Source organism: Aulonocara stuartgranti, assembly GCF_965226115.1.
Source record: "Aulonocara stuartgranti genome assembly, chromosome: 12".
Lineage (NCBI taxonomy): Eukaryota > Metazoa > Chordata > Actinopteri > Cichliformes > Cichlidae > Aulonocara > Aulonocara stuartgranti.
In genome coordinates this window covers 33,604,346-33,615,520 of record NC_138948.1, presented here as the reverse complement: position 1 = coordinate 33,615,520, position 11,175 = coordinate 33,604,346, and the positions used below count along the sequence as shown (strand labels likewise).

The 11,175-nt window shown below is 44.3% G+C and overlaps 1 protein-coding gene across 1 annotated transcript; it reads left to right on the top strand.

Annotated features, from left to right (window-relative positions):
* Positions 1-458: 458 nt before the first annotated feature.
* On the top strand, positions 459-9,011 carry neff1 (neuronal intermediate filament family member 1). Its single transcript, XM_082554055.1, is given in 5 exon segments — positions 459-1,402; positions 3,145-3,462; positions 3,657-3,781; positions 7,143-7,458; positions 7,461-9,011. Coding segments are annotated over 5 exon segments (1,575 nt in total). The 5' UTR covers positions 459-658; the 3' UTR covers positions 7,533-9,011.
* Positions 9,012-11,175: the final 2,164 nt, after the last annotated feature.

The window sequence follows — 11,175 nt, the reverse complement described above, 5'->3', positions numbered from 1 at the left end:
TTGCCACTAATATGATATTATCCCGTCTTCCCACACTGCGGTGGCCGGGGGGGTGACTGCAGACTGCAGCACCACCAAAACACACTCTGGGAAAAGCTCTATACATCGATCCCATTTCCCATTCTGCTGCGACAGAAAAAAAAATACTGCAGTGAACGCCACAGATAAGTGCATAATGAATGTGCTGTAATTCAGATTACACCTGTGTCTGTGTTTGTGTTACGATGTGTTTATCCGGGTGGCACTAAGTGCGATCAGTAGTTGGTAACTTGAAAAGAAAAAGTTAGATTTTAATGATCTCAGTTCGGGCACGGACAGCAAAGACCGTGCAGAAACCTGCTCGTCGTTGAGTGTGATTTTGTTGAGCTGGAGCTGCAGGGCGGAAAGGAGGAGATGCATGAGTGACTTCGTGTCTCCCCAGAGGGTGGAGGCTTTCTGCAAAAGCTTGCAGGTTTCCCCTTGTCTTCTGTTGTTGCTGCGTCAAATGATGCGCCGGCGCCTTCCCTATAAAAGCACCTGTCCCGGGCAGACATCACTCGCATCTCACTTTCTCTCTCTCACACACACACTCATCCTGTCACACTCGTGAACTCCACACACACACACTTCCCTGTGCAAAGCAAAGGCATCGGCCCAATTCAACCGAGGTGAAGGAACCATGAGTTACTCCAGCGAGATTTACAGCAGCTCCTATCGGAAGATCTTTGGAGATGCCCCCCGCTCCGGTCGCGTCAGCCTGGGTAGCAGCAGCCCGTCCCGCCTGCACTCCGCGGGATACCGCAGCAGCCACCGCACCTATGGTTCCCCCTCAGCGATCTCCTCCACCACCACCTACCGCCGGACAGCGGCCCCCGGCCGGGTCTTCTCCTCCATGCCGGACCACGCGGTGGACCTGACCCAGTCCACCGCGGTCACCAACGAGCTCAAGATCATCCGCACCAACGAGAAGGAGCAGCTGCAGGGCCTCAACGACCGCTTCGTGTCCTTCATCGAGAAGGTGCACAACCTGGAGCAGCAAAACAAAATCCTGGAGGCCGAGGTCACACTGCTGCGCCAGCGCAACAGTGAGCCTTCTCGCCTGCACGAGCTCTACGAGCAGGAGATCCGCGAGCTGCGAGCGCGCGTGGAGGAGCTGACTCACGAGAAGAGCCAGATGCACCTGGACTGCGTGCAGATGAACGACACCCTGGAGCGCATGAAGGAGAAGTTCGAGGAAGAAAGCAGGCTGCGAGAGGAGGCGGAGAACACCCTGAAGGGCTACCGGAAGGACGTCGACGACGCCACCCTGGCGCGCCTGGAGTTGGAGAAGAAAGTGGAGTCGCTCCTGGATGAGATCGCCTTCCTGAGGAAAGTCCACGAGGAGGAGCTGCAGGAGCTCCAGGCTTCACTGCAGGCCACACAGGTACACGTCCCACGGGGGTCTGACGGCCTGCCCGTAGACACGCAAGGATTACACCCGCCGACGGTCAACTGGTCAGAAATGCGATTAACCACTAGTTTTAAAGCCACAGAATATCACCAGAAACACAGGTGGTCTCCAGGCTTGAGTGTTTTTACACTTCATAATCACCTTAGTGGCCACAAACAAACTACAACAGAGGAAGTTGTTGATTTGTTGCACTCAACACAACAACAAACCCTTTTTTCTTTCTTATTTTTGTGAGTAGTTCGGGAAAGCAGTGACCTACAGATGTGTTAGGATGTAAAAGTCTGTCGGCAGCCGTCTTTTCTACGTCGCTTCGACGTGCTGAACGGCGCGCACATGAAAATTAATGGCACTGCAGTTCCGTTTCAGCACCACGCGCTGTCCTCCCTCCCGCTCTGAAAGCAGGAGAGTCGCGAGCGTCCCTGCGGTGTCCCGCGCGCTCCTGTGCTCACGCCCCCTCGTGCCAACTTAAAGCTGTTTTTGAAGTGTCTGTTTTTCGGTCGTTTCGTGTAGAGAATTGCCCAGAAAACTGACTGACATTATGAAAGTGCGACAGCGGAGAGATAAGCTACCTGCTTTGCACCAAGGTCAACTATAAAGTTCATGTAAACTACTGTAAGGCCCGCCGTTAGCTTGCTACCATTTCCTAAAAGAGAGGGGGGGAGAGGGGGCGGAGGGGGGAGAAAATGCGGAGAAATAGCGCAGGGGTGTGGTCGTCCCAGGCAGGACAAACTCTAGCGCTTGTTTCGTGTAGGTTACATATTAACGTGATAAACTGCCTTCATGGGGCAGTATGGCGGTTCAAACCATTTCCCACTTTGTTCTAACCACGTGTGACGCGCATAGCTCGAGTTTATGCGCAAGAGTGAGTTATTTTCATGTTTATTGGGATGTTATTTATGTCCCGCTGTCGACAGAGCAAGATAAAAAGAAGAAAATTTGCGTGAAACTTGTCTTTATGTGAAGCGACGTCCTTTGCGAGCTTGTGCTTATTAAGTTAGTCACGAACTGGTGGTTGCTAGGTAGATTTCTCCAGGGGTTCTCATTTCCCCCCCTATGGGGAATTTGAGTACCATAAAAGCCATTGACAGCACAGCTTTCTGCAGCAGAGATGTCTGAGTCAGCAGTCCATTCATCAGCGCCGCAGCTCATCAGCACACCGCTCACCTTAAACATTTATGTTGCGGCGCTAGAGAAGAGGGTAGTTTAGCTGCAGCACAAGCGCATTAACATGCATTAACAGTATTCAGTATTTAAAAGAAATTCACAATGACACGCTGATATTTTCATCAGGTTAATAGCTACAGATAAGCCAGAGTTAGAATGGCTTTGTTTGTCATCCACGGTGACAGTGATTTCAGCAGTTTGTTGTTACAGTCACCACTTTTCAAAGGACAGACATCCAATCAGAGAAACACTAAGATTTACCCACTGAGAATTAAAAGCATAGACTTTTCCAGCAAACAAACAAGCTGTGTTTGTGGAAAATGATGGTTCCACATTATATAATAATATGGTTGATCGGGATCAAAATGAACTTATAATTCTTAATCAGTGAGCTAAAATAGTTTTTGAAATGTACACAGCTTATAATTGTGCATCTCTTAAATATAAGGATGAGTGATTTAAAAAAAAAATGCTACATTTTATTTACAGTTGTAAACTCAACATATACAGTAAACACAAACAATTTTTACTTTCTACTTTTTTCAATCAAGGTGTCAGTGGAGATGGATGTCAGCAAACCTGACCTGGCTGCAGCCCTGAAGGACATCAGGGCCCAGTATGAGAGCCTGTCAGCTAGGAACCAATCCCAGGCAGAGGAATGGTACCGCTCCAAGTTTGCCAGTGTGACTGAGGCGGCTGCCCGCAACCAAGATGCCATCAAGCACTCCAAGGAGGAGCTGAGCGAATACCGCAGACAGGTGCAGGCCCGGACCCTGGAGATTGAGGCGCTCAGGGGCCACAATGAAGCTCTGGAGAGGCAGATTGCAGAGATGGAAGATCGCCATAACAATGAAATTGGTGAGATGCAGGTATGTAAATAATTGTATTTTTTATACCTTTATTAAGCTAATTGTTAGAAACCTTAAAAAAGACTTTACCGTATTATTTACAGACAAAAACAACCAAAAAGTAGCTAACAAAATTGAGGAGTTAATAATAAAAGCCATAGGTCACATAAGGCTAATGCTGGCTAATATGTGCATGTGTCTGTTTGTGCATACAGGATACCATTCAGCAGCTGGAAGGTGCCCTGCGTAGTACGAAAGGAGAAATGTCTCGTCATCTACGTGAATACCAGGACCTACTGAATGTTAAGATGGCACTGGATATTGAGATTGCTGCGTACAGGTCTGTAATATTACAAACAGAACAGCAGTCATCATTTTGGCAGGTGGAACTAAGCTGAAAACATACATACAATAATAATAGCACAGTATGTTATAAACCTAGGTGTGACAAAGGACCCGATGCACACAACGTTGCCGAAGGTTCAATGTTTATTTACAGTGGGGGGTTTTCATATCGCCACACCTTTGGTTGTGCAGCTTTTCAGCTGATGTCTCAAGCACAGCATAGATAGCACACACAGCACACCAGTAGGTCCCGGTGTCCTACTCAAAAGAGAGGGCATGATTATATGATGGGGGTCAGCCGTGTGGGTCAGGCTCCTCTGACACCACACCACAAACTCGCTGCTCCATCCCTCCAACCATCTGTGCCCCTGGCCTTTGGACTACCTTGAACTTATAAGGCTGGAGAGCCAGTTACAACCGTGGGGGGTGATCTGGACATTGGCATCCTTCATGCGATGGAGCCACAGCAGCAGGGTGTGATCTGGAGAGAAGGTGAATGGATGGCCCTAGAAGTAATAAGGAAGAGAATCGACCGCCCACCGGATGGCCAGGAACTCCTTCTCCATGTACCACTGCCCACTGTGTTGGCCTCCCGTTCTGACAGTTTCCTGCTGATGTACACGACGGGGTGATCAACCTCCCCCACCCTTACCTGCTGGGATAACATGGCACCCAGCCCTCTGTTTGAAGCATCAGTGTGTAGAATAAAAGGGAGGGAAAAGTTAGACGTGTAGAGCAGGGGCTCAGGGACTCCAAGACTGCAGCCACCTGCTGCACATGCTCTGCCCAGGTGTCACTGTGAATGATGATGTCATCCAAATAGGTGGCAGGATATGCAGCGTGCAGACGCAGTACACCGAGGCACTGGAAGGTGGCGGGGCGTCCGAACACGCTGAAGGGCAAATTGGTACAAAGCATACGGAAGGGGAAGGGGAGTTTTTTTCTCCTTTGACTCTGCAGACAAAGGAATCTGCCAGTAGCCTTCCCTGACACCAGACCCTGAACCCGCTGCTCCACCCATCCCCTGCAGCTGAGTGACAAACCACACCCTGCCACACTAGGAAAAACAGTGTTTGCAGATCACAGCAGAAACAAAATTACTGTTCCAAGTGAACTTGTGATCTTCGCCTATGAAACCATTGCTTCAAAGGCTGAGACCCGGTCTGCAACCACTCGCACTCAGTTGCTGTCTTCAAGTGACTTTGGTGTGTCAAGATAAAGTCTGCTATGAGTTTGCATCTGTATCTTAGTCATTGCTAACCAGTTGCACTCAATCTGTCTGGGTTTATAAATTAGACAACACTTATTTGCAAACCTTTGCCAATCTGTCTGAGGGTGATTGCACTTAGGCTGTATCAGACTGTAATTGTTTGCAGACAAGTCACCTACCACCAAGTGACCTGTACAATCACTTCACGGTCGTAGGTGGACACCCAGAGACTGATTGGATGAGTTTGTTCTACACGCAACCTCTGAGGAGCAAACACAACTACTTCCAATCAGTCACGAAATGTAGAAAAATGTACAAGGCAATAAGTGATGTTTCCTAGTCACAAAGAGGTTGTCATCCTACTTTTACTCTGGCATGAAAGGCAATTATTGTAGGATTGGATGTGGCAGTTTCAAAATGGGACACAGCAGCCACTCTGGAGCTTTAGCTACGTGTCTCTCTTAGCTGATTTTTCTTTCAGTTTTACAGCACATGACCATTGTAGCAACTGGTGTTATTTTCCACCATTTCCAGATACCTATAGGATGGAAATCATAAAAAAGTTATACAATACTTGTCGGCAAAAAAAGCTTCAATGCAGCTAGCTGGTGGTCACTTATCAAGAGCTTCATTCAACAATATATTTACTCTTTCGTTCATTGACTGGTTCTCAAAGTGACTGATAAGAGGTCAGCATCATAGTCTGTTTAAAAGAAAAATCTAAGCATGATCTCAGTGTGGTGCTTTGTCTTTCTCCCCTCCTGTTGGATTGATTGCACCATCTCGAAGTACAAAGGTATTGCATAAGGCAGCTGGTTCGCAAACAAACTTCAGCAAATATCTCTGCAACACAATACATAAATCTGTTTGAAATCATATCATAGATGTTAATTGTTCGCCATTTGTGTGCTTATTACTCCTTTATTATAAGAGTTTTGGAGTGAAACCACACTGTATCTTGTTTATTGAAGTGATTAATATAATGACAAGTGTTTATTATTGACATTTAGATTTTGCTCTTAAGGACACACTGCGTGCAAAATTCCACTTTATTTATATAAACCTTTTAAAAATGAGTAGGTGTAGGTCCCTCTTCTGTGGAACAAGTTCCCAGTTTGGAGTCAGGAGACAGATGCCTCGTCTACTTTTAAGATCAGACACAAGACTTTGTGTGACACAAAGGACCCGACACGTATACGCTGTTGCAGAGTTGGCGATGTTTTATTACAGTGCTTTATCTTTTCAGACTGCTTTGTGCAGCTTTGCAGCGGTCTTGTTCCCCTCACAGCTCTCCCCTCTGTTTCCTGCGGCCTCGTTAGGGAGAGTCTGATTACTTGAACAGCCCTAGCTGCCCTGACAGCCTCTCTGGCACTGCCCGCTGAACCACCCCTCCTCCTCAGCAGAGCCACAGACCACACAGAGACACACTTTCCTTTTTGATAAAGCATATAATTAAGGCTGGATCAGGTGACCCTGAATCTTCTGTTACTTGTGATGCTGAGGTCTTCCGATGGTGCACTGAGTGTTTCCCCTTCACTGACTTTTCACTAACTATGTGTTTATACACCACTTTGTATTTACTCATTAGTTATTATTAACCCTAGCTCTCTTACACAGTGTGTCTTTTGTCCCCTCACCCCCAGTTGGTGGTGGCAAATCGCTGCCCCCCTGAGTCTGGTTCTACTGAAGGTTTCTTCTTGTAAAAAGGGACGTTTTCCTTCCCACTATCTCCATAGAGGTGGTTGGGTTTTTCTTCTGTATTATTATAGGGTCTTTACCTTAAAATATACAAGCTACTGTTGTGATTTGGAGCTATATAAATAGTTGAATTGAAATTGTAGCTTAAACACATCCCAACATGATCCTGGGACATTTGCTTCATGTCACACGAGAGGAGTGCTCCCTCACCTACTTTCCTAAAATGTGATTTTAATGCTTTCACTAAGAGAAGTCAGACACTTCCAACTGAAATAAGATGATGTAAAACTGCAAAAGCACCAAAACAGACAGCAGAGGTGCTTCATCTGATATCACGGTGACATTAGATCCCTTCAGAGTGTCTATCACTGCACTGAGCATCTAAAAGTAGCACGTCCAGTGTAGGCGGTGACGTCACCTTTTGTCCTCTGTTTCTCCATCTGCACAGGAAGCTGCTGGAAGGCGAGGAGTGTCGCCTCAGCTCTGTCGGCGGCGCAATGGTCCAGTCTGGCTATCCCGGCTTTTCCTACATGTCCGCCCGCACCTACACTCTCGGCGCTTACAGGAAGCCCGGAGCTAAGCCTGAAGAGGAGGAGCAAGAGGAAGCGGAAGAAGAGGAGAAGGAAGAGGACGAGGAGGGAGAAGAGGAGGGTGAGGAGGGAGAAGATGGTGAGGAGGGAGAGGAGGACGGTGAGGAGGGAGAAGAGGGCGAAGAGGGTGAGGAGGAGGAGGAAGAGGAGGAGGAGAAGCCAAAAGAGAAAGAGGAGAAGAAGAAGGAGAGCCCCACCGGGAAGAACAGCAAGAGCTAAACTGCTTTTGTCATCACTGTCATCAATAACGCATTCCACGTTCCACGATCAGTCACCTATGGATCTGTTCATGTTCACATCATCTCACACAGACACACACACATCTGCACAATCCAGATGCCTCACACCTGTGTTTTTCAGTCTCTGTTTGCTCTGTAAGTGATTAGTTCAATCTTTATTAGATGGAAAAGGAGATTTAGACTAGCTAGTACTACAGTAGCAAAAGAGTTCAAATCACTTCCATAAATCTGCTGTAGCTGTCACTACTCTATGTCACAGGAGTACAGAGAAAAGCGCAGGAAGCTAGCACGATGCCACCGAGTTTCACAAGTCTGAAAAGGGGAATGATCCGTCTTTTGACCAAGCAACAGCAAACGTGCCATTGGTAATTAATATTCACAGTAAGAGCAATCAAAACCTGTCAGCACACAGACTTTTAAAGAGAAACGCACAGATCCTGGAGCATGTGAAACAGCCAGTCCAACTTTACGGTGCTATTTGATTTTTACATTTAAAAGTTGGCGATTCCTGTAAGTTAAAGATTTTGTCATTGAATGAAGCGTCACCAGCTCATTCCTGAATGTCGCCCTGTTAGGCAGGAAATTTTCTGTCCTGACTGGAAGTCCCAACTCCTCATTTCACACGGCAGGTGAATGCTTCCTCTCCTTTCCATTAGCCGCTGCTTAGTTCTTCATTTCACCCCCTTTAATTTTCTCCCTCCTTCTTAACTGCAGCATAGCACAGTAATACTGGCAAACCTGGAACCTGGAAAAACATAAATGTACATGGGTGGAAAGGTAGATTGCTTCAGAGTCGCTGGGTGTGAAAATGTAGAGTTTCAATTGCTGCTGTATATATTTTGGGAATATAAGTCCTCCCTTTGATTGAATCATTTGTCATACACTTTATCTGATCATCTCACACACCAGCTTGTTTTCTTTCCCCTCACATAAACATGGTGGTGCTTTGGTTTCATGTAGCTGAAACAGGAAACAAGGTGAAGGTGAGTGTAGGTGTTAGGAGCAGGCAGGTGGTGCTGACGCTGACAGTCCTCAGCCAAGACTGCAAGTGTCTGTTAGAGTAGATTCTCCTGGGTTTATGGTTTATGTATACAGAGTCACATAAAAGGGCTATTTTCCCCATAACTTCTTCTATCACCTTCTGTCACTGTCCTTCATCATTTCTCTCCCTTGCTTTTATTATTTCTTTATTGACAAATGAATCAACCAACGGATATGAATGCATGGCCTGATTCTCGGAGCTTGAGTATCTGCTGGATGAGTAGATTTTTGCTTGTTGTGTGTTCAATTAAAAAAGAATTGCCTTAATCATAAATGAAAGTTAAAAGAAACATGTTTTCACCTGCAGCTCACTTGTTTCTGGGGAAGTAGAGGAGTGCTGACACTTTCCAAACCGTTCTGCTTTACAACTGTGACTGTACATGCTGCTCTCTCATGCAGTGATGTTCCTCTCAAAGCCAAATAAAGACATTTATTAACCAAAAAGCATTTAACCACGTCTGTGTCTTCTTTATTCACTAAAAGCTAAGCACACAAACATTCATGCCTGTAGTTCTGAAGTTAACATTTTGTTTTATTTAATTTGGGTAACTTGCTAACATTTTTCTGTTGAAGATAAGGAAGTTATAACATGTTATACATATTACAGAAAATTTGTTACAGTCTTGTTTACGTTTTAAAAATTACATAAAAGCAACATATGAGTTTAACCCTTTAAAGCCATGAAATTTCAGGTGGGTGGGTTCATTTCTCTCTCCCTTCCTAAGTCTGGTTCTGACCGAGGTTTCTTCCTGTTTAAAGGGAGCTTTCCCTTCCTGCTGTTGCAAAGTGTTTGCTCATGAGGGACTGTTTGATTGTTGGGGTTTTCCAGAATACTGGATGGTCTTCATAAATAAAGTGCATTAAGACAACTGTTGTAATTTGATTATATAAAAATTCACCTGAATCAAACTGAAGAAAAAATCAGCAAGATAACTTGATAGCCACCTCAAAGGTTTTCTTGCTGCATACTAGCTAAACTACTATGGTGACAGTTAACAAATCAGGTACTCACTGCACTCTTGGTGTCACAGCTTTGCTCTGTTGCTCCTTAAAGGATAAAGACAACTTGAGTAATATACTGATAAATGGAACAAAAATAAAGCAATTAAGAGCTCCAAAGTGTTTTAGCATCAAAACTTTTTCCAACACATCCACATGTACCAAAATATTATTGGACAAGTGCTAGATACACATAAGACATACTTATAGGTGCAGATAACTTAATCAACGAAACAGTTAATCAACATTAATCAGAATTTTTTTTAAAAATGGTTTCTTTAACTCAAAAAGGAAAAACTAAATAAACAAAATAGCTCTTGTTAAAATAGTTAAACAAAAGCAAATTAATTAAACTACTTAAATCTTATTCATTCAGTGGCAACCATGGATTCAAACTTATTTGAAGAAGTTTGTATTTAAAATGTATATAAGGAGTAAAATTAATGTCTGGAGTCTATATATATGTACAGTGCTTACTGCTAAAGCTGACAGTGACAAATTATGCTGCTGAAAAGGTTATTTGAAGTAATGAAATATGATAATTCCACTCACTGGAAAAGATGCTACCGATATGATGATCAACGACCCCCCTGCCACTGGGTAAGAGTCTCCTTTAAACGAACTTGCTCATACCTAAAACAGCCTATTAGGGGGAAAAAATGTTGTGATTTGGCGCTATATAAATAAAATTGAATTGAACTGAATTGTATTGAATTACTGTTAGTCTCCCTATCAGAATCACAAGCAACAGAGATCAGTTTTAGGATTAAAGTTACTTGCTTCCTTTCCTCTTGTGACAACAGAGGAGCCAAGTATTGTTGCTTGTTTGCTAACAAAGATCTTGTTTATGGAAATGAGCCTTAAAATTTAGCCCCAAACCAGGGGTGATTCTAGGCTTAAAATGTAGGTGGACTCAGCTCCCAATCATAATATCATACATGCAGTGTCTATCAATTAATATCAATGGAATATGCTGTTTGCAAATGTAATCAACCCTTTTTACATTTTCAAATCTCAATTTGATTAGATGAACATTTCAATATTGCCTTCAAAAGCAACCTAATTAGTTAGATGACCTGTTGTCATGGGTGAATAATTTCAGAGATTTCAATCTAATCCACCCGTTGTAAGGTGGAGCCTTTAGTTATCAAACCCAAGGCAAAGGCTCTGTTATTGAAGAGGTTAAAGAAAAATTTATGGTAAAGCAGATAAAATGAGAAACATGCACAGCATTATTTCAGTCTCTTAATCACACAGAGGCAGTCCACCAAATAATCAAGTGGTATTGTTCAGTGCAGAAACTAAAAAATCATGCTGCCACTCCACAGACCTGTACATGGAGGAAACTAGCAGAGTGTTTTTTATATTAAAGTTTCTGGAATCATACAAACCCGGCCTTTATTATGCAGACTCAGCATGGAGCATCACGAGAATAAATTTGTAGTCCGTCACATCAGTGTAGTGGCATCCATCCTGTTCAGCCACATTTAGAGTGATATGAATCCTGTAAAATGCTGCCATTCATATCAATATGCTGTGTGGAGAATGTCCACTGGTATTTTTAAGTAAGTGTACTACTGAAAAGCACGCAAAGCATCCATGAAATTCAGGA